Source organism: Anguilla rostrata, chromosome 18, assembly GCF_018555375.3.
Source record: "Anguilla rostrata isolate EN2019 chromosome 18, ASM1855537v3, whole genome shotgun sequence".
NCBI classification, from domain to species: domain Eukaryota; kingdom Metazoa; phylum Chordata; class Actinopteri; order Anguilliformes; family Anguillidae; genus Anguilla; species Anguilla rostrata.
Window position 1 is genome coordinate 25,743,256 of NC_057950.1, and position 27,894 is coordinate 25,771,149.

Below are 27,894 nucleotides of genomic sequence, written 5' to 3' on the forward strand. Positions count from 1 at the left end.
AACCTGTTATTTGAAGATGTAGAGCGATACCCCCGTACAAAAGCAGGAGACGGTAAACAGCATAAGTGCCGCTTGTCCTGAAAGCTTTCACACACACTCCTTACACAGAAGGGAATTAAGGGGAATTTAACGAGCGGCCTTGTCACCGGCAATTATGCGAAGACGGCGTTCCCTTTGCAGGAGGAGGCATGGGAATTTATCTCAAACAATCCCCCCCCCCCCAGAAAAAAAAAAAACGGCAGGAGAGGCATTTTTCCCCCCCACAAACACAGTGTCATAGTTACGGCAGCAAAGTAAGCTGAGGAGGGGCGGAGGGGGGGGGGGGGGGGGGACTAACAAATTCAGCAAAAACTATGGACACAACATGTCCTCTCAACTCTCAAAAAGTTTAATTGTATGTTAAAACTTTAAATGGTTATAACTGCATTATATATATATATATATATATATATAGGCCAAAGTATGAACTATATTGCACTGTATGTATTACATTACAAAAACGACTTGTGTCATAACAAAAAATACAAAATAAGGACATAAGTTGTTCCATTTAAGGTGCCGCAGGAAATGTGAATTTCGTTGGGAGACTCATCGTCACACTGGGGGAGAAAATGTCTGATTTGAAAAATGCTTGAAAGACAAAGACACGGAAATGTAAAAAAAAAAAGTATTAAGGCAATAGTGCTTTACAGTGTTTTATTTAAAGGAAAAGTACAACCGTGGAACAGTATCAGTGTCGGCTCAGAATTATCACGCGACCCGCACCTAAATACGGCTGAGAAAGTGAAGCCCTCATTGGTCAGTCCCCTCCTGAAGCACGCTCTGGGCACCAATCAGAGAAAAGCGCATTCATGCTGCATGCCAACTTCAAAGGTTCTGAGAAGGTTTACATTCTGGACCTTTTTTCAACTTAACATAGGTGAAGAGGATAAATGCAGAATGTTTTTAATTATATCATATCAGTTCCTTAATTACCCCCCAAACCCCCCACCTTACAGCAAACATACGTACAGCAACATGTGTGGATAGCAATGAGTGCTCGATTTGCCAGTGCATTATAGAAGCATTTTGGGAGTAACATACAGAACACGACAGACAAAGAAACAGCACTTATTGAGCACATTCTTTTCGTAGAGAACAGGGTCAGTAAAAATCCCACTTTTGGTCTATTTTTTTTTTTTTTAAGAAGCTAAATTTGTACATTCATGACTTCCTTTTTTTTGGTTGTGTACACAAGAGCTGATCACTAGCTGTGATGTCACAACAAAGTTGATCCATTTGTAAGAACTCTGCAGTTCAGTGTAGTCAAAGCAAAATAATATTGAAGATACAGTTCAGTGAAAATGTGGATAGTGTGAGCATCTGTGTGTGCGCGTATCTGTGTGTGTGTGTGTGTGTGTGTGCGCGCGTGTGTGCATGCGGGAGGTTATTGTGCGTGTGCACGTGGAAAGTTAGAAATGGCTCAAGCCCTTTTACAGGACAGGCACATGTCAGCACATGGTGAATAGTACAATGTCAGTCGCATGACTCTTTGTGGATGCTGGTAAAATGGTGGAGAGGTAACTGTGGGCCATGACATTCAGAATAAACATGTGACTCTTGCTTTAGCCAATCACTGTGGCACATACACAAAACGGTAAACTAAACAGAAACGGATAAACAATTATGAGTAAAAACAACAGTTATTTGTATAAATAATATGGATTTTTTTTACATTTATGAGCCAGATATTTGTAATAAAAGCAAAACTACACGTTGTGGTGTGATTGCATATAAACCAGGAAGGCTTACTTGCAGTATAATTCTTTGGCTAGAGATTTTAATGTGTATAATTCATAATTCATAACACTCCTTCATAACAATTTTGTTTCTCTCTACCTTAAACAGACTTAGCATCTGTGTACCAAATGTTTCTGTTTCCTTGTGTGGTTGGCGAGTGGGTGTGGTCATTCAAGTGAAGATACAGCACAACTGACCTAGTGTTTCATTTTAAATTACATTGTTTATAAAGGTGTAATGCACAAAACCTTTTGATAATACAGAAAGAAAAAAACTTTCCCATGAAAAAAATTAAAACCAAACAAAAAGGCAATTCATATTCATAACACCAAATCCTGAAAAATCTAATTAGGGAATTAAATCTATTTGGAACCTACTTTCTAGATTTCAACAAACTTAATGGCAATGCATGGTACATTTAATCACCTGTTGCTGATAGTGTTTATATACAGCAGCAAAAAATGGTATTCGTGGTTGTTGAACTAATGGAAGGTTGTGTGGAGATACAGTGAGACAAATTATGAGACATTTCTGGATACGGGACCATAAGGAGCAACAGGTGGCGGTTCAGTGTTGGGCACAAACCCTTCCCGCCGTGCTACGACCTCAAGGGTATAATCACCACAGTTACCTCAGAGATAGCCCTACTTCACTGAGGCACAGTCGAATTTGCACCATCTTCTTTACAGCTCGTCTGGAGTGTCCTTAGCAACAAGCGTCAGGCTGCTAAAGACCTCCGGTAAACAAACAGCTGCTTGGCCGTTAACCTCAAAGCATCAGGGACATATCTCCGGTATTTTTTTTATTTTTTTTTATTATTGTTTGCAGGTATTTAGTATCATATTCTTTTTGGTTTCTCCACATAAACTTTCCTCAAAAATGTGAATATTGTGGTATAATATTTCCCGGCCCACAGTAATAGGCCTACATCATAGGCATTACATCTAAACCACCTTTGACAAAGTAGCTTTCACTGTATTTCCCGATAAACATAATGATTCAGTAGATCATATGTTTTAGGCGTTACATGCTGCATAGCAGACTGCTGCTTTGACAAACCACATTCTGTTAGTTTTTACGCATTTATACTGTTTTTAAAAAGCAGCACACAGCCATAGTAGAGGAGAGTTACAATCAAGAAATATTAAATTATTTCATTTGGCACTTTTTAATCTGAAATAAGAAAACTTTCTTTCTATTCTGTCTTTTTAAAATTTTTTATAACTGCACATACAGTATAATACATTTGTCCACATCCTTTTATGCATATCATATGTTTCCAGATATACTCGTGAAATTAAATAATGTATTTACAAAAAAAAAAGAAAAAAAAAAGATGAGTTGTTAGTGTAAACTACGTCACTATTCGTAGGGTTACCGTTAGGGAGCTGTGTTTTTGTTTACAAAGGTTTCCATCTGCTTCAAACTATTCACAAAATGTGCCTACCGAACCGCACGTACACACGCACACACGCACAAATGCACGCATGCACACACAATGAAGCACATAGGTACGCAGGAAGACACATGGATGTGCACGTGTGCAAAAAAAAAAGGCATGCACATACACTGAACAGCACATGCACACATTCACGCATATGAGCAGATACAATCATGCACGCAAAATACAGTGTACTCATCTTTTTTTTTTTCCCTCTCTGAAACAGATCCAAAAGCCATCTTCATTATTTACCATTACTCCTCATTAGAGTGGGCACGCATCGTCAAGAACACAGTGGTGCGCTTTTCAAGTTTGAAAATAAAGAACGGAGCCACAGTTTAAGCCGGCTTCGAAAAGAAACTCAAGAGTGGCAAGACTCCAAAGAGACAATATTTCATGGTCAATACCTTTAAAACAAAACAAAAATAAAAACAGGGAAAAAAATGCACATACACATATGTGTATATGTATATATATATATATATAATTATGCAATACTCATCATTCAAAATGTGCAGTGTAGGAGTTAAGCCCTTTTACTCAAACACTCCTTCTCTGACCTGCATTCTTTTTTTTACGGGGATTTATTCATGGATCAGTTTGGCATTACTCAAGATCAATTGGCAGAGTAGAAGGACATAATTAGGGTTATTATTGCATTTGTACAAACAAAGCAAGCTGACATATAATTGGATTTCTAACAGTATAAACACACGTAGAGTGCAGCATATTTAGTGCGGACCATCTGTGACAATCAAGCACGTTTTTTTTTTTGTTGTTTTTTTCCACGGCTAACGAAGAACTGCCCTTTTGCAGTACAGCTGGAAATCCGCAGTTTTTTTCCCTCTTGTTTTCTATATTGACCGTGCAATTATACCTCTGCACGACACAAACAATGTGAGAAAACGCTTTTTCAGACATGGCTGCCTTTGACTTTCATGTTTTTTTTTAAAATTTGGAATAGATTTGACTAGAAAAAAAAAAAAAAGAATAAATACTCATTTAACCAGAGACAGAAGACTCTGCGATTATTTTGTGCTAATAACCGATAAATTAAGCATCTTGATTGTCACAAATGTCAACATCGGCATCTGTTGCCTTCGCCTGTTCTTCTAAACAGTCAGGACAGGACGTACACAGCACAACAAAAATAACAACAACAACAATGTACCGATGTGCATAGTCAACTGCATATGAAGGAGAAAACATTTTTGCAGTAAAAACTGAACATTCACATGAATATTAAAACCTTTCTTCTCTCGCGGAAGACCTACGACCTCGGCAAATCTGATATGCATTGGGGAAATTCTTTAAATAATAAACCGAGAAGTTTAAACGGCTAGACCTGCCAAACACACCAGACTTAATTGTTCAAAAGCTCTCATACTCAGAACTAAGAATGTGAACGGTAAATTGCCTAGTACTGTACAGACTTTCATACTGGCAATTTGGCAATTTCACTCAGTCAAGCAGTATAATTTCACATCCTGGGTCAGCGCCGGGCCAGAGAAAACACAGCTTTTGCATCGGTTTCAACAGAAATAAATCTGATGATGGTGGTAATTGGATATTCCAGGTTCTTACTGGAAATGATCCTCTTAGCGTGGAAACAACCGCGCTTCCTAAAGGCTTCGGAGATGGGGAAACGTGGGGTCCTGCTCGAAAACGTTCCTAATCCTATCTGTACCTGCGATGTGAAAGCAGTCACATGACCCAGTACTCCATAACTCCAGTCGTGGAGTACTGGGAGAATTTACACTGTGCTAAGGAAAGGTGCTAGGAAAGGTGGATAAAAGTACAGAAAGAGATGATTTCTCACACAGCTGGGTGAAGAATAACAATGAAGATTTTGGATATGAAACCAAAAGCATTTCGGCAAGATGCCTTCGTCAGGGGTGACATGGACAATTTGTAAAATGAAAGGAGACTTTCTGGATTCATAACCTTCAAAGTATATTTTCTAAGAAGGTATCCTGTTGGATCATGGTCTGTAACATCTTTAACAATTGGCTGTTTAAAACGTTTCCCTAATTTTATTGTTTGGATAAAAGAAGTAGCTTACTTCTATGTGTGAGCCGGATGAAAGCATCTTTCCAAAACACGTAGGTTATCATCACAACCTACATTCTTATTCTTCACCTATGTGTGCAAGAAACCTACTTTTCATATATTTTTACCCCCTTCTGTTCCTGCTCATGCTCTAGACTCAAAATAAGAGCTGAAATTAAAGGTGATATTTTTACCCTGAAATAAGACGACAACCCTGTAACAGCTAATGACTGTTTCCAAAAAATCACACAAAAAAATCACAAAATAATATCATCCTAAATAATGCAGTGTAAATGTAACAAAGATAGCTAATAGCAGGGGTTAGAAAGTGTGTGTACAGGTTCAAGGTCAGGTGACCATTCTCCATTCACTTTCAGGGGTGAGGGGGTGGGACGGGTTTCTGGAAAATGCATTGTGAAGCACCATGTGACAACCTGACAATAGGGGGCATTATACAAAATAAGGATATAAGCCAAACTGCATTTATAGATGGAAAAGTAAAAATAAATGTACACCTCTCCAACAACTCAAACATTTTGCGCAGATACTGAAAATGTCTGCAATCAAAGCAGACACGCATACTGTCTGCAATATATCCACAGACCGTCTGTAATCATATCAGGAGGCTGTCTGTAGTCTGTAAAATGTTTGTGTTTTTTCATACTGCCATTTTAGTGACATGTGGCACAGAATGGGTGTGAATGAATCCAGCATGCTAAATCTAAAAGCTAATCACGATGGGAGGACAGCTCATCCATTCTTACAGTATTTAACACACGGCCTGCTATTTGATCCTGCTGGCTCAACACTTATGGGCAGCACATACTACCACTGCTCAATGCAGACCGATTTATAAACTGATTTCTATTGTGACTGGTAATGCTATATACAGTAACAACATAAATGGCGGTTAAAACCAACAGAATGAATTCTTTGCGTAACCATTAAGAACACTGCTGTTCAACAGTAACATTTCTTCCATCGAAAGGTAGTCATATCTACAAAATAAAATTATTAGAGTAAACATATCCGTCAGCCTGTAAGTTTGAAAGTAAGTACCTATTTTTTTCTTTCAGTTTTTTTCTGCAATTATTATATTAACATCCATTTCAGAAAATGTCAGATGCTTATGTACCCTCTTGTCTCTTTGATTTATCTATAAGCAAGACCCCAAAAATATACAAAAGATGACTTGTAAAATTACAAACTCAATCTAAAATCTGTTTAACCAGTAAAGTTTACCATATCTTAAAGTCAAGAATTGGAATCATATCAGAAAACTGAATTTCTGAAATAAAAATAATAAAAAAAACAAATAAAACAAATTGAAATAAAAATACCAATATTTAGCAATCTCTATTGCATTTTGTACCATGTCATTCTAGTACACAAATGTTTGACTACTGTTTGTCAGTTTCCTCAATTTTACATTAAAATGTATACAGGCATTCTGAAAGGGTTGGTATTTTTAAAATATGCCCTGCCTCAAAATTACTCAAGGAAAACTAAAAGGTTAGACCAGACTGGACCCAGAATTCCTTAAAAGCCAGGTGAAAGCATACTCATGACCACTGATGACTTTTCACCCCCAAGCCCATACAGACCCAATGGCATTCGTCAACAGTAAACCAGAGCAGATCTCCTGTGCCTGCATACTATAGTGTACCTGTGTGCAGGATAAGGAAGGTTTACTTGAGTACACAGCGAGGTGTCACTGACAGTTTGCCACGGTCCCTTAGTGTGAACCAACCAAACCAAACAAGTGTGTAAAATTTAAATAAAAATAAAAAGAAATTGTTACTAACTCTCCCAAGATGTCATGTAACACTTTCAAACCAAACACATATGTATATGTTTCAGAAGTAAACATTATTTTAAAAGCTGTATTTAAGAAGTAAACATTTGAATTGTACCACTGTGCTGTTTTACAGCACTCATCGTTATAGCGGGATTTACCACAGCTTCGCCAAGCAGTCTCCAAGATGCCCAGACCACTGCAATATCTCTCCTGGGCCCTGTCCAGAACAGTTCACTTGCCTACTATTGAGTATAAAAGTTAAGTACACTGGATGAAAAAGTAGGCAAAATTTTCTCCAAATGTAGTGTACTTAAAATCCCCTGATGATATATTAATTTCCGGGATTTTGCTGAGTTTATTTTGGAGAAAACTTTTCAGGAAATAAACCATATTTTTTAGGAGGATGTCCCATAGAGATAAAGAGGCCTGAACCATCTTCAGGTCCCATCAATCAGAGAGGAAGAGGCGGGGCCTATTTACTACAATGGCGGGATGTCTAACGATACTTCTGCTGTACTGTTGGAATACGGTACGGAGGATATTTTTCGCACATTGCCCATCGCATCCTAAAAAATATGCACTAAACAATAGGCGGTATGTTTAGTAGACAGCACATATTTTGAGGACACAGTAGTTAGGAGGCTGTTTCGGACACGGCCCAGGTGTCACCGCAAGTGTACTCTCCTGGTGGGTGGAGCCTAGAGGCACAGGGGAATGTGATTGGATGGGAAGAGTCGTAAAGGGTTTGTGCAATAGCGGCCAGGCATACACAAGTAGAGGCTACACTCACCCAACTGTGTAACAAAGCCTGACTGCGGAAATTTACAATGGCGTTTAACAAAAACCAGCACTTGAATACCCAGCAAACATATCAGCGAAACAGGACCTAATATTCCTAGTGTGACTGTGATGTGGCGGCAGCACACACACACACACACACACACACACACCCGTGCGCGCACACACACACACACACACACACACACACAATCCCTCCACCAGCTGCCGGGGCTTATGTTGATGTTTAAACAGCCTTTATCACATTAGCACATGTGTGTGGCAGTGGCATTTCAAAGGCCTCATTTTAGTATGGAAATTTCCAAGTGTGGGGGAAGAAAGGGGAAAACCTGCGCCTGAAGTCAAATTATTCTTCGACTCATTTCCTTTTGTGCACTTAATCGCACGCAACAATTAAAAAGGTGGGGTGACAGCCAGAATCGGGTGGGGTAACAGCCAGAAAGGGGTGGAGTAACAGGCAGAATGGGTGGAGTAACAGCAGGAAATGGGTGGAGTAACAGCCGAAAGCAGGTGGAGACCGGGGGCGAAAAACTTGGCAATATGGGCGTCCCCAACACACATCCCTACAGTTCTGAGGAATGACTGGATTTTAAAGACTGGATTGTTTTTCACCCACTTATTGATGGCAAATGATTAACACAATGGTTTTTTTAAAAATCTAGAAGACTCACAGGTGGAGCACGGCTGAATCGTAGCGATTTGTAGCGGGGTACTGCAATTAGCTGTGCTTTTCATCTGCTAATCCGCTAACGTGTTCAGAACACGACGGGGTTCCAGTGGCTTCTGCGCTGGGGATAGGAAAAAATGGCGTCGGTATACTACCCCACCTCCATCCTCTAATGGGATCTGAGCTGGGCTGACTGAGACTCGTCGCTGTACCGTTTCAACTCCACAGGCCTACAGTCGGCAGTTGTGCCTTTCACCAAATTCAGCGACTCGTTCAGTGATCTCATTTCCCGCCTTTTAGTCGGTTACCCACAATGCAGCCAAAGGGGTCAGAGGGAAGGGTCCACCGTGACCCATTTGAGAGCGGGGCTCCCGGCCCGGGCCCGCTACTTCTTGGAGAACTTTCCAGCCTTCTTCTTGGGCTCGTAGGGCTTCCTCAGGATGCTGGGCGTCTCCTCCATCACCCGGACCAGAAGGTCGTCGATGTAGTCCTCCAGCTCCCTTATATGGGCGTCCTTCTTCTTCACCACTTCCTTCTGCTTGATGAGCTCCTGCACCACCTCCTTGAAGGACAGGTTGCTGTAGGAGGCCACGTCGGCCACGCCCACCTGCTGCGCTTCCTGTCGGACACAAGCCACACCCACGCCATCGTGTCAGCTCGCTCTGTCCAAACTCTGTCATGGCTAAAGTCCCTCCCCAGCAGCAGCCAGCCAGAGAATACATGCGGTTACAATAGCACCTCAGTATCCTTAACGGCTTCCATTCAGCTGAGTTCAATCACCATTAAAAGTGCTCCATCTCAACAAAAATGTTTTAAATGTAATTTAAAAACTGAACTGATACCAAATTATTGAGATGAAAATGACCCCAAATTTCAAGACACCCATACGTTTCCCAGAAATGAAGCGGAAATGAAATGTTACCCACATGATTCATACATATTTTTTCCCCACATAACTTGTCACTGTGTTTTTTCACCTTGTCATTTCACAATAATGTGGCTTCTTTAGCAGTATGTGCGGAATCAGTAAGAAAAACCATGACTAGTGTCAGCAGAAGGTATGTGTGGTGTAGGTCTGTTGAGGAAGTGCGTATGAATGTTTTAAGCTACACACTATTTTCATCAAGTAATGTTTTTCATTTTCTCTTCTCAAATAGCATATATCCGATATATCTGCGTAATGTGAAAATAGAACACGTATATTTTTCATACCATCACCGAAACCCCTAAATACACAGAACGTTGAGTGCCTCGAATCAGCACTAGGATTATTAATATTAGGGCTGGTACAAACAACAGCAAAAAAAATCAGCGGCATAAATTATCCAAACTCAAGGGGATAATGATTGTGACGTACACTGAAAGCGAAAGTAAAACATAAAGCAGTACCTGCAGCTACAAGGTAAACACCGCCAACGTTCCGCAGCTGCCCGGGTCTGCTCGTACGGAGCGATCGTCGAGCGGAGCGCCTTGCTCTTTCATGGACTTTTTTAGACTAATTAGAGGTGTCGGCACACTGTTTTATGTGTTAATGATCTAATTACCGCTGGATATGTTTGCATGTTAGTCCTCTGGAATCATTGGCCGCCCTTTGCGGGACCCCGATGACATCCTCGGTAATTAGTTTTGTTTTGATCAAAACGCTTTTCCGCAGGTTTGTCAAAACGTTGAAAATGCTTGATCTTTTTCTTCGGCGGCGTCTAATGCTTTTAATTACCCCCCGGCGAAGACGACGCGCGGCTTCGTTGGCAGTCCGCTATTTACGGCGATGAGAATTTCACAGAGCGACGGTGTTTACGCTAAAAGAAAACAGGTATTTATCACTACGAACGTGAAACGGAACATTAAATAATTCCCCGTGAAATGAGTGCGAACAAAAATTTTCAGAATCAAGTATTTAAAAGATGCTAACATATACAAGATTACAAAAAGTAAACGTTAGACATATTGTTAATATTATGTAAATACCTGATATATAAGAATATACTAGTATCATATTGCTAATTCTCGGAGCCATTCATATATCCGGCTTGACTGTATGCATTTCTAGACTATTAGCAAGAATGGCATGTATGCTACAACAGGTGGGGATGTAAAAGTGCACCTCTTTCCTACTCATCTGCGTAACAAACATTCACTCACTCATTTTACTGGATGGAGGGATTTAGGGAGGGATGAGCGTCAGATTCAGGTTCCTGACTCCTGCTGCTCATAATGCGTTCAATTAGGGATTAATATTTTCGGCATTCGTCAAATTGTAATAGCACGATGAATAAACGTTCTGCGCAAAAAAGTGCATATAAACGTAGCGCATTTTTCTCTCTCTCCACTCGGGAAAAATGAGGGGGGGATTGGGCAACCATTTCGGTCTTTCCCAGGGGAAAAGATGAGTCCACTTTTCCTCACAAAACTGATTAAAAAAAGGAAGAAAACAAAACAAAAAGTGCGTTAGCGATAGCGAGGGGCAGCTGGCGGCGGCGCTCCACCTGAAGGGAGCCGTGGTGCGGTCATAATGAAGGCCGAGAGGACCTCTTATCCGCTTTAATGAGAGGGCACAGCTACTGCCAGCTGCCCCAGCCCACCCCCCCCCCCCCCCAAAAAAAAGACCTCCGCTTATCAGCCCCGTTCCTACCCACCCTGCTCCACTGCCGTTCACCTTGGACAGTAGGTGAAGGTTGACATCAGCGCTTTCGATTTATCAGCAGAGCGTAATCTTTGCTATGCAGAATCGCTAAACGAGAAAACAAAACAAAGCATAAACAGGTGACGGCCCCGCGTATCACGGCTTCACTTCGGGGAGGTTTGCGGTGTCTCATGAGAACCCGTTTGAGCCGCCGGGGTCGTGGAGGGCAGGGTGTGGCCGGAGCCGCCCGGAGGGTTCCTGGGCTCGCGGCGGTCGATGTGGCGGTGCCGCGGGCGAAGCCCCGGCGTGCCCTCGCCCGGCTAGGCCCCTAACGCGGGTGAGGTAAAGCGGCGCGGGGCCGGATCCGTCTGCGCCAGTCCGCGGCTAACGCTAACCCGCGGCTACTGCTCCACAGAAAACGAAGCGCTTTACTCAGTTCAGCAGAGCTGGGCCAAAGTCTCCAGCCCCAAGACCATGAAGTAAGAATAATTTTAAATGATGACAAAAAAAAAAAAAACCTTGTGAAGGATACACACACACACACACACACACGTTCGCGCACTTTAATTTACCGCACGTACGAAGAGGCATCTGGATGCATGACCGTGAACCAGTGCAGAGTTGGCGATTATTATTATCGTGATTATTATTATTATTTTTCTTCTGCAATCGAGGTCCGTGCAACAGTAATACAGTCGGAGCGGGAGGGCTGGTCAGATAAGAGGAGGCACTTGGCATCTCCACTTGTCTCATTACCCGCTCTAATGAGGAACTTTGCTCTGGGAACATTAGACCGGCTCTGTTCACATCTCTCTCCCTCGGCCCCCGTCTGCCGCTTAATTAGAGCCTCAGAACCGCGCGGTCGCCGCGGCTTTTCCTTCGGGGGGCCCGGCCGCCGCTACCCCGCGCGGCGGGAACAGATGTCAGGGCGCGGACGCGGCGGGCGCACCGCCGTGACCCGTCGGGCCGCCCGACAGGCGGGAAAAAGGGAAAAAAAAAAACGCCATTATCGTCTCCGTCGCTTTAATCAGGGCCTCCATCTCGGCTCTTAGCGCGATCGGGCGGGAACGGTAATTAACTTGAACTTAAACTAACAGCGAAAAAAAGAAACACCTTCGGCAAAGCTCTCTTTTTGAAACATTAAAGACTGGTAATGTTCTGACATAATGAAGGTGGAAAAAAAATTCATTTTTGTACTTTTAAAACCTTAAGTAAGGCAATTTACACGTTACATTTCTTTGGCTCGCTCCAATTATTACACAAGTACAATATAATAAATCCTGTGACCTGGAAGGACCAGACTAATAACTTCACACAGTCTACAATTATGAGCAGATCAGGAATGATGGCCATTGTTTTCAGCTGTTAATTAGATAAATGGCACTCTTATAACAGGGTGTCAAAGATGATATGACTGCAGAAATCTCCGCAATGATTGGGATGTCTAACGAGACCGAGAAATTGCCCAATTAAAAGTTGGTGGTGTTTTCGAGAAGCTTTCTGCCTCGTTTCAAAGATTAAAAAAGGCCTCTTTCGGCAAACTTTTTTGTGGATGTAAAAAGGCATTTCGTTGCATCAGTCAAAACACATTTAATTAGCGCTATGTGTTTACTTGGGCTATTTTTTTGACAGCGCTGCGCAAAATAAATAATTATTATACATTGTGCTGTTTGCTTTCGTAAATAGCATTGAGATGGTTAAGCATCTCACAGTCAAATATCCTCTCTTCAAAAAGATCTCTTACACACACAAAACCCTTAACAGTTTTGTGTTATCTTGACTGTGTACATCCCCAATTACTTCAGTTACCAACACAGTCAAAAAATTCTAAAGCTTCCGTTGTTTTCAGGAAAATCAATGTGGAAATCTGAAACTAACTAGTGATTTTACTGGAGCCCTTTAAATATCTGAACTCTAATACTGCTTCTGTCACGACACAGGAAGCCTTTACTCCCATAAATCACTACTTATGGAAGGTGCTCTGCGATAATTTATTCTACAAAGTACTGTAACAAATGTAATTTGAACGTTTGATTTTCAAAAATAAAATTATTAAATGAATTGTCTGCCATTAAGGCAAAATTTAAGGATTTGACCATAGAGCCCTTCCTTGAGAAGTATCATGACCTTGAGTGTGTTTTCAAGGTCAAGGCGCGGTCATGGTCGAGCAGCCTTACGTTTGTGCGGCTCTGGCCCTCCTCCCGGTGCGGGGACGTGTGTCGCACCCCGCTGACATCCTCCTTGCTTGCGGGCTTTCGCAAATTACCGCTAAAAGGTGAAAAAAAAAGTACGGAGTCACAAGCCAAGATGTAGAAATCTCACACTGTACCTAAACACCCATTACGGATGACACGACAGGAGGAAAGATTTGATGTCACATAGAATAGAGGGAAAAGCTTATTTTCAGACAGAGATGGACAATGGATTCCATTTTAAAGGGACTAATCAATCGGTATGTTGCTCTTGGTAAAAAAAAAAAAAAATTATTATTAATAATAATAATACTTTTGTTTTCAAAAATGAATAAAACAAGCTCAGACTTTATTGTTATTTTAAATTTTACTATGTATGTCTTTACATAACATTTCTTTTGCAGCTATTTGGAGCATATCACCACCAGAAACATCCCAAAATGATATTTTTGGTTGTGGCAATAATGTCCCATTTCTTATCAAATAAGTCAAAGATTGTTTTAATTGTTTTAATAACGGCCACCATAAGGTTTGAGCACCTTGTGTAAATAATTGAACATTGTTTCAATGTCCCCAAAACGATAATCAAATTACTTGTCACATTCAGTGAGAACGGCATAGTTCGGGTTTGTAGTCTGGGCTGAAGGGGTTGGTGATATACAGTACCTAAGTCTGCCGTCTGAGTTCAAGGAAGTGATGTAGCTGAGTTTGCAGCTTGGTCTGAAGGGGATTGTGATGTATCTGAGTTTGTAATTTGGGTTGAAGGGGTTGGTGATATACCTGAGTTTGTAGTTTGGGTTGAAGGGCTTGGTGATATATACCTGAGTTTGTAGTTTGGGTTGAAGGTTGATATATACCTGATTTGTAATTTGTAAGGTTGGTGATTACTAGTTTGTTTTAAATGAAGGTTATGATATACCTGAGTTTGTAGTTTGGTAGAAGGTTTGATATACCTGAGTTGTAGTTTGGAGTAGAAGGGTTAGTGATATCCTGAGTTTGTAGTTTTGGGTTGAAGGCAAAGAATACCTGAGTTTGTAGTTTGGGATGCAAGGGTATTACCTGATTTGTAGTTTGGGTAGAAGGTTGGTGATGTACCTGAGTTTGTATTTGGGTAAGGGTTGGTGAGACCTGAGTTTGTATTGGGTTGAAGGGTTGTGATATATCGCGTTAGTTGGATGAAGAGTTATGATATACCTGAGTTTGTAGTTTGGGTTGAAGAGGTTAGTGATATATACCTGAGTTTGTAGTTTGGGATGAAGAGTTGGTGATATATACCTGAGTTTGTAGTTTGGGTTGAAGGGCTTGGTGATATATACCTGAGTTTGTAGTTTGGGTAGAAGGGGTTGGTGATGTACCTGAGTTTGTAGTTTGGGATGAAGAGTTGGTGATGTACCTGAGTTTGTAGTTTGGGTTGAAGGGGTTAGTGATATACCTGAGTTTGTAGTTTGGGTTGAAGGGGTTGGTGATGTACCTGAGTTTGTAGTTTGGGTTGAAGGGGTTAGTGATATACCTGAGTTTGTAGTTTGGGTTGAAGGGTTAGTGATATATACCTGAGTTTGTAGTTTGGGTAGAAGGGGTTGGTGATGTACCTGAGTTTGTAGTTTGGGTTGAAGGGGTTGGTGATATATACCTGAGTTTGTAGTTTGGGTAGAAAGGGTTGGTGATGTACCTGAGTTTGTAGTTTGGGTAGAAGGGCTTGGTGATATATACCTGAGTTTGTAGTTCGGGCTGAAGGGCTTGGTGATATATACCTGAGTTTGTAGTCTGGGTTGAAGGGGTTGGTGTTGGTCGCTCCCTCGCTACTGAACGGGTTTGGAGAGCGCAGGTCCCCCGAGCTTCCGGAGCGGCTCCCGTTGCTGATCTTCTTCCCGTCCTTCTTCCCGGTCACGCGCTCCAGCAGGCTGACCTTCTCCTTCTTCTCCTTCTTCTCGGGGCGCTCCCAGGCCGGGGGCGGCTCGGCGTGGAAGGGATTGCGGTTCCGCGGCATGGTGGCGTACTTCTGCGGCAGGGCGTCGCAGACGTCGGCGAACGGGTCGCCTGGGGCCTCGCCGCGGTCCTCGCACCCCGGGACCTCGCTCTGGGACCTTCGGTGAGGGGACGGGGCGTTACCTGAGAGGAGAGAGGAACGAAGCTCCTTTAAGGCTCCAGCTGCATGGCTCCCGGCTCACAGGCCACTTTATCAGCTTCCTGCTCTAAGGATTTCCTCCATGTCACTTCCTTCCTCCTTTTCCTAAAAACCTACCTCCATAAATCCTGTTTCCTGGAGTCCAACTTATCCTCCTGTTTCAGCTTTCCACATACTAGTGGTCATGTAAATACATGTGACTTGGGAATCATTGCAACGCAGCCAAATCTACTAGGACACAATAATAATATTGGGCCCATATGGTTATTGCCTGATGGCTTAAAACAAGCTTATGGGTATCTGCAAGTATGTTAGGATTACGTCTTATGCATTTGATGCACCGCTGATGCAGTTGATGAAGTCACAAAATCATAATCAAAAAGTAGCCTAATCACAGTACACTGAAGTAACAATAAAATAATTTTAAAAATCAAGCATTTAAAAAAATATATTTTGTTCTACAAATAATTTTTTTTAAAATAAGTTCATGTCTGTGCGCATCAACGTCTTCTACAGCATGTATGTGGAAGCCTGGATGGTATTCGCATTCGTGCCGTAATCGAAAACAGAGGTATCAGCATTTGCATGAGTCAATGTAGCCAGCCAAACATCACTTATTCATATCAGCCCCGTAGCTTCCATATCGATCAGCTCTGAAATCTGCTTACCGGTATGAGACGAGTTAAACAGAATGGCCAATGCTCCTCCTGAGTGTGCTGATGTACTGATGCAGATCGGTGCCAGAGACAGAACTGCAGCTGCCTCAAGTTGCACTGATATGAAGCCAGATCCTTACTGTCTGACTCTCCATAGAGCTACAGGACTGCAACCACCGATGTGTGTGTGTGAGTGAGTGTGAGTTTGAGTGTGTGTGTGTGTGTGTGTGTGAATTTGTGTGTGTGTGTGTGTGTGTGATTTAGTGTGTGTGTGTGTGTGTGTGTGTGTGTGTTGTGTGAGTTTGTGTGTGAGTGGTGTGTGTGTGTGTGTGTGTTTGGTTTTCTGTTGATTTGTGTGTGTGTGTGTGTGTTTGAGTGTGTGTTGTGTGTGTGTGAGTTTAGTGTGGTGTGTGTGTGCAGTTTGGTGTGTGTGTGTGTGTGTGTGTGTGTGTGTGTGTGTGTGTGTGGAGTTGGTGTGTGTGTGTGTGTGTGTGTGTGTGTGTGTTTAACAATAAATGTTCCTGCTGACATGACTGTGACAGAGAATTTAGGTCACAGCAGCCTAATACTGATACAGAAATGAAATTCCTCAGTGTATTAATTTTGGTTTCAAAGACCTATTTATTCAAGGATTTCTGTGAATTTAAAGACCCAGAGCAGGGGGGTGGGGGTCACGTGATCATACCAGCATAACACAATATGAGCACTGCGAGATCCTTATTCTACGATTTCAAAGAGTCTCAACAATTACTATAAAAAACATTATCAATTATTCCAAAAATGCTCAGCCACAAATCCCTGTCTGTATAATGATGGAGTCACTCACCTCCTATGTCATACCTGGAGCAGTATTCTATTAAACAGTCAGTACTGCTATTTTTGCAGGTTTCTCATTTTAATTATGGTTTACACAAGCGGTGAAATAATAAATGTGAAAATAAGCCACACCTGTATGAGGCATGAGACCACCCCTCTATCTAAGTTCGGGAATGAGTAAAAGGTGGAACCCCCCCTCCCCCCTTCCAACTGGTTTCCCTTGACAATCTGATGATGGTCTGTTAATAAATATATTCCTCGGGTCCTCATCTCTCAAAGTTGTAAGTTGAGGACCCAAATAAAGCAAGCTACAGACTGCCCCTGTGACGCATGTAGAGAAGGCTGGGCAGGGAGGTTCTGCCAGCCAAATCATCATCCACAGAACATCACTCTGAGGCTGCTGGTCACAGTGCGTGATGCACAGGCCAGGCGTGAGTTCGGGCCAATGGGAATGCTCTGGCTTGGGCTGTGGTTTAGTATTCATATGGAAATTAATTAGGAAAAATTAATTCATCCCATTTTTTAAAAAAATGTCCAGTACACCACGGACGTTATCTGGACGTAATTTCACATTTGGTGAAGGATCTCAGAGGATGGTAAGTTAGCCTCCGGAAAAACGAAACAGTGGGTTTGGGTGACCAGGCCTACAGAGATGACATCATCATGAAGAAGCTAGGCAAAGACGGTGATGTAAACGCACATGATGCTAAGGCTCTTTCAAAGGCTAAACCCATTCTTATAGAGAAAAGCATTCAGAACAAAGAGCAATTTCACACTGGTTGTTTTCTGCTGTAAACGCGTCAGCAGGGACGGGCGTCTCACCGCTCTCCTCGATGGAGTTCATGGAGTCCAGCTTGGGCCGGGCGTGGGGGCCGACGAGGTCGGACATGGAGTGGGCAGCGGAGAGCTTCTGGGGGGCGAGCAGGGGCCGCCCGGCCTTGGGCTTGAGCGGGCGGCCCTCGGGCGGGGCCGCGGGCGGGCCGTCGGCCTCGCAGACCGCCGAGCGGGGCAGGATGGCGGAGGACGCGTCGGAGAACGGGCCGTCGTGCTTGCGCCCCTTCACCTTGTCCTTGAGCCGGGAGAAGGGCGAGCGAGGCTTGTCCCGCGCCGACAGGTCGAACATGCTGGCCGTCATGTTGTTCCTCACGAACTGGACGCCCACCTGAATCTCCCCACGCACCTTCTTCTTCTTCCCTGGCCGGGACTCCAGAGCGTACCAGCTGGGAGAACACACACACACGCACACACGACGGGGAGAGAGAGAGCAGAAGAGCATTAGAGCAGGAACGAAACACAGGAGAGCGCAAGGAGAACAAGCACCAACACCCGAGACCATGGGGAGAACGTGTAGCACAGTGGGTAAGGAACTGGACTTGTAACCGAAAGGTCGCAGGTTCGATTCCCGGGTAGGACACTGCCGTTGTACCCTTGAGCAAGGTACTTAACCGAAATTGCTTCAGTATATATCCAGCTGTATAAATGGATACAATGTAAAATGCTATGTAAAAAAGTTGTGTAAGTCGCTCTAAATGCCTGTAATGTAATGCAATGTAAAGAACAGCGTAAGGACATGACCCCATTCAACCTGTGGCAGGTCCTTCAGAGACGGAGCGACTCGCCGATGATGAAGAAAACTATTTGTCGCCTCATTTAAAAACGTGAATTTTAAAAAACGTGAGTTACTCAGAAACGAGCCACAGCCCTCTCTGCATCCCGTCGCTAACCTGACTTCACCCGTTCCCTCACACTGCTTTATCACCTTCAGCTGGAATAGTTACTATTAGGATATACATCCTTTAAGGGTTGCATGACACTTTAAAACTACAGCTTCCCTTTTTGTTTATAGCCTCAATTCCAGCATAATGTTCTCATTTCTTATCCTCACAACCATGTTATAAACGATCTGCCATGTGTCTTCAGCGCTGCCATTAAACATTCCGATTTCGTGACCTCAATAGTTAGGGTCTGTATGTATATTCTTTGTAGAAATATTGGAGGCGCGTGCTGGGGCTATTTGCATTAGTGTTTCATGTTTGAGGTGGATTTGCAGATACGGGGCTGTGTACCGGGAGACATTTGCATTTAAATGCCTTTGACCCTGGAGTTAATGCCGTGCTCTCACCCCCAAATCCATTTATTTTCTATGGTCAATCACATCCCCCCCTTTTGTTAAACTGAATATGATATGAGGACTGGAATGATAAAGGCTAGCCCATTCTCGAAAGGGGGGAGATTAAACACTTCTAATGACAGACGGCCGGCGCAGGTACGGGACGGGGTACGGGGGTTCGTATAGCCAGGTTGTAGGGAGGCCCTCATCCCAAACCAGGCCCAGCGCGCTGCAGTGCACCAATGATCTGACGATGGGGAGGAAGCCTCTGGAGAGATGGAGCACTGTTCCCAACAGTACTCTCTCACTGGACAGCTGCTCAGCAGCGTTTGGGTGACCGGGCCTACGGAGATGACATCATCACGCGGAACGCTGCCAATCCAATCAAACGCCAGTTAAAGGTTGCTTAGCATGGAGGGCGATGTAAACACACATCCACGCTCAGCATCTTTCAAAGGCGAAAACTATTCTCATAGTTGGAGACCTGAGGAAAAGCATATCTAGCTGTCCAACATTCCAATTACCTGAATCAATAAATGCATTAATAATTCACAGTGCATAAGCTTGTGGTGTGACCATTCAGAAAGAGACGGTTGAAAGTCAGCATCCTGAACTTCCCCTAAGAGGCCGTCATATTTAGGGATCGATTTACTTCCATTAATGTTAATGGGATGTGTCGCTGTGAGCGATATCCAACATTGACAAAACGGCTCTTTCCATCCCAGTGAAATGCACTGCCGCTATTCACAAAGTACAGGAAGCGTTCCAGCCGTCTGAATCAGCCCTGATCCATTCGCCTCGACCTGCCCTGCGTGTGCACATGCGTGTGGGTTCAAGAATGAATGATCGAGTGCACGCCTTTCAACGCCCGCCGCTACAGTCAGGTGCGTCTCAACGCTCGCGCCGCGGATCCACGGAGTTCACAGACCGACACGTTTCACCGGAATATTCCACCAGCCGTTTCTCCCAGACCGGAGAGAGAGAGAACACTCCGGAAAACAAAAGCCCCACGTACCTCGCCGGCCCGCCCCCCCCCCCATGCAACAAAAACATATCAACTGCATTATTTACAGCCGAAAAGGAGGCAGAGCTTGTGCAAACACGCTGGAGAGGGGCGTTATACACGCCCCCACCCCCCCGCCACCCCCACCCCCCGTCCCCTGCCCGTGACCCGGCCAGCGCACTTACCAGGGATTCTGGCTGATCCCCTGTATAATATGCACACTCAGGCCGGCGGCGGGGTTCAGATGGAGCCGCCCGCCCGGCGCTCTGACCTGAGATTGGGGTGTCCCGCCAGACGTGCGCACCGCGCTCCTAACTTGTTTGCCAAACTTGCCATAAATTAAACATGAGGCCCGACCGGGCCGGCCGGCCCGCTGGCTGGCTGGCTGACTGACTGGCCACGACCGTCTGCTTTGGAGGGGCCGGCTGAGAAGGAGGCCGTACAGCTGGAGGCCCCACCACCCCCACCCCACCCCGTCTCCCAGCCGACGGAACGCTGAGGCGTCCACCGCTTCCTGCCCGTAGAATGCGTTTGGTCTCACACCGGAGTCACGTTAAAGCTAAAGGAGATACATCCGTCTCTGTAAGGGCTCCTTAAACTATCTATCTATCAATCAATCAATCAATCAATCAATCAATCAATTTTATTTGTATAGCGCTTTAGACAAAGGAGCTTTGTCACAAATCAGCTTTACAGAGAACCGGCCCCCAAAGAGTAAGGGCAACAGTGGCAAGGAAAAACTCCCCGACTGATAACAGGAAGAAACCTTGAGCAGAACCGGACTCAGAGGGGGAACCCATCTGCCTGAGACCATGAGAAACGCGCAAACACTCGCAGATTTTAAATCTATTTATTATAGGTACGTCATTACTTGATTTCATTTTGAAATTTATTTTATCTTTCATTTCCTTCACTTTTTAATCAATTTTTTTACATAATTTTACATTTATTTTAATCACTTTTATCATCGTATATTTGACCTCTTTAAATGTAGTTTTTAAACTTTATTTCTACACCAATGCCTTTTCATTGTGTCTGTCGTTCTGTGCCTTTTAAGATATTATTAATATTAGTATCAGTTGCTGGGTAAAGCAGGGTCCTTTCATTGCATTTTTGTTCAGGTAAAGTACACGCCACTACGACCCACACCATCTCACATTAACATCACACACTTATTAAAGGAATGAGGAAACAAATGAGAAGGAACTGAAGCTGAAGTGTGAATTGAGCTTAAAATTGTGCGATACTCTTGTGTACTTGTGCTGCATAAATGACAGTAATGGCTGGTGGGTGCCAGCCAAATGAGTGTTAAAAACAGTAAAGAGACGGTGAAGCGTCATGGCACACTATACTAGAAAAGTGCTTTAAAAATGATATTTTTTATGCATTTATTTTCTGTCGCGTTGTTCTCATGCACTCCGACACAGGCCTCAGCCAGTCACAGCTCTGCTCCTCTTCAGCAGTGGGACTGCGGCTCAGAGCAGCCGGGGACTGGGTTAGCGTTAGCGTTAACAGTGGGATAATGGGTTAGTGTTAGCAATGGGGTAGTGGGATAGTGGGTGTGGGTTAGCTTTAGCAGTGGGGTAGTGGGTTTGGGTTAGGGTTAGCATTAGCGTTAGCAGAGGGATTGTGAGTTAGTGTTAGCAGTGTGGTAGTGGGATAGCGGGTGTGGGTTAGCATTTGCAGCAGGATTGCGAGTTAGCATTAGCGTTAGCAGTGGGTTAGTGGGGTAATGGGTTAGTGTTAGCGTTAGCTTTAGCAGTGGGATTGTGGCTCTCAGAGCAGAGGGAGAATGACAGCGCTAAGCCCAGAAGCACAAACAAACACAGCGAGTGAGACGACCGCAGACGGGCTGGCTAGCAGGCCCGAGGTACGCCAAAAATTCCAGCGTAGAGGAAATGAAGCAATAAACCAGGCTGATGGGCACCCCGCTGCATATGGGACATCCAAAGCCAGCTAAATCAAAAGAGACAGCACATTTTCAGAAGAGAGCACAACTGCCCCTATACCTGCCGAAGCAATGACCCACATTTGGGGTGGGGGGGGGGAATCTAATGGTTAAGGAAGGGGTTTTAATTTCCAGGTGGAAGACAGCCATTGTGCCCTGAAGCATCAGAGATGATACTTACATCGCTTCAGTAAATAACCAGCTGTTAAATGGACACTGTAAAAAGTCACTCTGGATAAGAGCGTCTGCTACATGACCGCAATGTGTGCTTAAGTGCAGCAGGCGTTTATACACCACCCGGGAGAAATGTACACTCACTTTGCATTTAACGACACTCATGTATTTGCATTGTAACCAGATCATTACACAGGCCTTCTTCACATTAAACAAATATTTTCTCATAAATATAACATTTGGCTTAGTCATACATTACAGTCCACCGCAGATTTGTTGTCACCCCAGCCAACGAATGGAAACAAGGGACAGCGAGCGGCTGTTCTCTGATGGAGGGCTGGAAGGGAACAGTGAGGGGCTGTTCTCTGATGGTGGGTAAAAGCAAGTGGCTGTTCTCTGACGGAGGGGGGGAAAGCGAGTGGCTGTTCTCTGATGGAGCTCATGATAGATCATGAGACAGTGAGTCAGGAGCAGTGCCCAGCCCGTGCTTTCCTTCTCCAAATCCAGCTCTGCGCTAGTGGCTAACGGGACGGGGGAGTGTCCCGGCTGCACCCCCCGCCTCCCCAGCCGGTTGTGCTACCTGCCTGGGGCTGTACAGGCGCGACAGGTTAGAGCAGAGCTGTTAGTGGACCGTGCCCAAAACGTGCTCCCTTTATTCCCCATGTCACACTGTGCCGTGATCACTTCAGACAGACACTCTAGTGCGGGATTTGTTTCCAATTCTAATCCAGAAACAACTTTTGGATTCTTCTGTCTTTTTCCTCACTAGGTCTCGCAGAGCGCTGTGGTGATTTTTCTGCCACAGAATGGACTGTACCATCACACGCCGGCGTCACCACAATCACAAAATGTATCCATCAAAGTACAACAATTTACCCACAATGAGCCGAATGGCCTGTTCATGCCATGAAACCGACGTATCTTAAGTAGCCTACAACCTGTAAACATAAGTCCAATGATCTAATCTAGCCACATTAATATGACAGGTCACAGACAAGCCCAGTGTCAATGTGAGATACCTAACATGTCTGTTAAAAAAATAGTCGCCAGTCATTCCACGGTGGCCCCTAACCACTAAAATCTGACATATCAATTTTCAATTTTATCGATTAGAAAATTTCCTGTTGTACTGAAATCAAATTCCAAGCAAAAAAAAAAGTACAAACAGAATAAACAGTAAAAATATCAATTTCTTATAGGCCTAAATGATGGCTGGAAAAAAAAGAACACCTGGCCTCTTAATTGTTTGTAGGTTTTATCATGAAAAGTGGAATCTGAGACACACTGGCGTGTCTAAGTTCTTAAATGAAGGAATGTTTAACATTCTTTCGCCAGTCAGCCAATGAACGTGTTAAAAGGAAGACCACAGAATAAATCTGAGACAGTTTTTTCAAAATTGTTCTGACAAGACCAGTTTGCCCACTACAAGTCTGCAGTCAGGTCCTGATAAGGAACTACAATCTGAACTCAAAACATGGCTACTGAAATCTTATACAGTTCTTAGTAAGTATAAGATGTCAATATTCTCGTTGCTATTGATTTTGTCTACAAAATAAGGACAGGAATGAAACCATATTCTCAATATTACAAACATAAAATGCATTAATGAAAATAAAATACATGTTTATATGCTGCACACATTCCAGGGCTTCTCAGAGAGTAAGCCCTCAATCTTTTAGTATTTAGCATGTAATTATGAAAATGCACATGTCAATCATCTAAATTTGAGGAAATCATGAGTGATTATGAGACCCCACTTCAAACAAACCGAGCGTTGCTGTGCGTTGCATCATAGCGTGCATTTATTTACCATGAAGATCTACTCCTACTGCTCTTATTCACTCCCACAGTGCGGAGAGGAAAATCTCATTCTGTCCACCACATACAGTACTTCAGCTCAGCTCACTTTAGCCCTATTGCCTTTTCACTGAAAATGACTGAGGCTCCTACTTGCCGCATGTAATACTGTTAGATTGGCGGCTTTAGCCTTCTCGACTTAAGAATTCAAAGCAGACTCCTAACACACACATAACCACCTGCAGACTAAACACAGCAAAGACCACACGCACCCATTGTAATGTCTAGTCTACAGTGTGTGGGGGATGTTAAAAGTCAACTAAATCAAAAAAGGCGGCAATTTTTAGGTGATGGCACAAAGGCCCACTACACCTGCCTGAATGATTATCCACATTTAGTGAGTTTAATTATGGCAGGTGCCTATACACCACTGGGGAGAATTTGGGGGGGGGGGGTGTAACTAATTATGCATTTCTAGCTGTATGCGTCAATGTGCACATCAATGGCCCTATATCAGACAGAGCTGAGGGTCCACTGAGCCTTCCATAATAGAACATGGTGAGCATAACATCACCAGCACTGGCTTCGCAAACAGCAAACTGCATCAGCAGTCTGTGATGTGCCAGAGAAAGCTCATAAGCCCACCACTCAGGACCACAAGCGCAGGTTTAAAGGAAAAGGGCTGGAGCCAATGGATCGAGCAGAGAGCACGGTGACACCATGATACCAGCCCAGTGCCAACAGGGCATCCAACACAGAGGAACAGAAGATTACTGCTACCATAACCGCTACAGCAGGGCTGCTACCATGACAGGCTTACCACAGTCACCACTGATGGTGGGAGTTACTGTAAATTGTGACAGGCTCACTGGATGATGTCACTGTGGGCTGTGCTGGGAACAGTGACTGAGGCACCATGCATAATGAAAGCTGTATCAGTGAGTGGTTCTGCTGGATTGTAAGAGAGTCACTGTGGACAGTGACAGTTATCACAGATGATGACAGCTTTTACAATGGATGCTTATAGTGGATTGTGAGAGCTACTGTGGATGGTTTTTAGTGGTTTCATATCTCAACTCCAAAATCAAAGCCCCCCTCTGAGGTACCAAAACTCCTTACCTCTATTATTATGAATATGTATGCACATTTCAGCATCTCCAATTCTGATTTTTATGATACCTAACACTGACCTTATCACATCTTATCATTGCGTTAAAATTCGTAAGAGAGCACTTACTCAGTTTTCTTTCGCTCCTTGTTGTCAAAGATTTCGTTGAGGTTGATGGTTCTCTGGCCCAGGAACTTATCCATGCCCACCAGGGACCTGTGCATCACTGTCAGACACAGCTCGTACACCTCTGGGTTCCCCTCCAGAAGCAGACCGGGGAGCTCGAAAGAGGCCTCCTCTCTCCAGGCGGGGTTGAGTGTTTTCTCAGCCACCGAAGTGGAGTACTTCTCTTTTCCCAGCTGGATGATGGTGTAGGCATCATTGGTGCCATTTTTACCTTTTGGTTGTAAGTCTTTGGCCTGGAGAACTGTGGCTTGCACATGCGTGGGGAACCATTTTTGAGACTGTTCTGCAAGTAACATGTTTACCTCACTTCCTAAATCTGCCAATCAATTTTCTATCTATAGGAAACAAATCACTTATATATTAGGGAGCATGACGTTACATGCATGACACGTATGTCTTACTCGCGTACGCCATTGTCTCCATCCAAAATCAAACCATAAGAAATGCAGGAATGTAAACCACGTAGGTTACCAACCTTAACAATGGTTATATTTAAACTAGCTAGCTAACAAGGTACTGTTACGTGTAATATGGGTAATTTTAGCTACTGAATATGACAGCCAACCTGTATTTATGGATTTACAGAAATGTCAGACAATAACATAGCTACATACAAAAAACAAAATTGAATTTTAAAAATAGTTCTGTCACACCACAGGGTTTTCCACCTCCGGCCCATCCCCATTTAACGATGTAACCGTTCGTGATTCTGCTGGTCATCTAAAAAGAAATCGAAAAGACATTTTAGCTAGCTTGCTATATTATTTCTTTGCTAACTATACCACTCTACCAACCACGTTATAGTGTTGACATGTCGTAATTTGTTTAATTTCACTACATATCCCGTACATGTGCCGATAAGAACAAGGTCCACAGTACCCTCCAGCTCCCTTGCGTACAGGTCAACATTCGGTAAACTACCTGACAACTAGTCACCTAGCTACAATTTAGCTAGCTATCTAGCCAGCACTGTGCAAAAAATAAGCCAGATTCCAGTCGATTCCATTACCTGCAAATCATTCTCCCCGGTCAATATGCGAGGAAGGGATCTCTTTATTTCAACATAGCTGTGTACGACTGTGTCTCAATAGGCATCTCTCAGATAAATCATTTTATTTTGGACATCATTTGTGTACACTGTGAAATGCCACACAACAGCCGCACTTCCTACTTCTCCATGTTGATTCTGATGAAGTCATCGGTGAAAGTTCGCACCCCTTGGTTACCCTGGAAACAGAGGGATTCAGGAAGTAGGTTATGTTTTGTCTTTGCAACTGCAGTGCTTTATGGTTCTGTCCGTACAGGCTGTAACAAGTCAGTTAACTTGCTAAACTGGCTGTTTTTAATGAGATGTGGGTGATTAAAATATCGAGCCAACGTTTATGCTAGCTACCTAGCCAGCCACAGCTACAGAAGTAGACGTAATTACGTTGCTAAGTATTATTTTGGCCTAATTAGCTTGCTTCTACTAGCTAGTGAAACTTGACAGAACATGCAGTTAATGACTGATGCAGTTACTCCTTTTTCTCTTTACGAATATGTATCTTGCAAGTTAGTTTTAATTTATTTTTGCAACTAACTAGCTGACTAACTACCGTGTGATATTCTGTAACATAAAGCAGCTATATGCTAATCTAGCTGTCAGTCAGTGATTAGGCTGTTTAATATGCTTAGGTATCTTCTGTGGCTGGTGACGTTAAGGTCACGGACACACTGGCAGTACATTCATAGTGCCACAAACATGAATTGTATGGCTATGCAAATGTCTTGCTGAAGCCAGGTTGTCTGTTTTGAATATAGCTCATGATTTCCTCCAATTTTCTCACAGTTCATAGTCTCTCTCTTGCTCACATACGCACATACATCATTCAGTTAGCTTTATTATTATGCTAAAATATTTTAATTGGCAAGTAAAAAAATAATACAAAACTAAGTCAGCGTACTAATTTTTTTTTTTTAATTACTCATTATAATTGAGAAACAAAATGGACACAAACGTGCACTTTTCATTATGCTTGACATGCATTAATGGATGTGTAGATTATTGATGTATAGATTGCGCTGTTTATTTTACAGAATGCTTATACAGCACATATTTATAGACCTGGATTCTAATTTAATTATCCACTGTATGTGCTGACAGTGTTTCAGAGAATGGTCCTTTTAGAATAAAACGAAAGGGACAAGAGAAGCTTTTCAGTGTGAGCTGTCGTGTGATTTCATATTTATTTATTTTTTGTTTCATTGTTTATGTCTTTTTGAATTAGGCACACTTTCAATGGACATTTTTTAAACTTCTCCTTTATTTTACCAGGAGAGTCCCAGTGACATGTCTATCTCTTATACAAGGGAGCCCCGGCCAGGAGAAGCAACAAGCTGATATTACAACATAAAATACAATCCAAAACCACAGACCCAAAATATTACACATTTTACATTCATGCGAGTAACCTTTTGCTATGCGTTCATATGATTTCAGTTTAAGAATGGCACTGTTGGACAAAGACAGGATATCAGGCATAAACCACAAGAGCTGAACCCTGGCTCTTTTGCTGGGTGAGAAGGTAAAGGTCAGGACTATCTGCAGTATGAGCACTTGACAGAAGTAAAGCGAATCCACCAAG

General features: G+C 43.3%; 1 protein-coding gene across 1 annotated transcript; it reads right to left on the minus strand.

Moving 5' to 3' along the window:
* Positions 1–681: 681 nt before the first annotated feature.
* Positions 682–26,462, minus strand: LOC135244457 (rab11 family-interacting protein 2). Its single transcript, XM_064316756.1, has 6 exons — positions 26,280–26,462; positions 25,214–25,990; positions 17,767–18,164; positions 15,099–15,456; positions 13,333–13,423; positions 682–9,151 (listed from the first exon to the last, which is right to left on the minus strand). The coding sequence occupies exons 2-6, from the start codon at positions 25,564–25,566 to the stop codon at positions 8,918–8,920; spliced, it is 1,434 nt and encodes a 477-aa protein (XP_064172826.1). The 5' UTR covers positions 25,567–25,990; positions 26,280–26,462; the 3' UTR covers positions 682–8,917.
* Between the last annotated feature and the right edge of the window lie 1,432 nt (positions 26,463–27,894).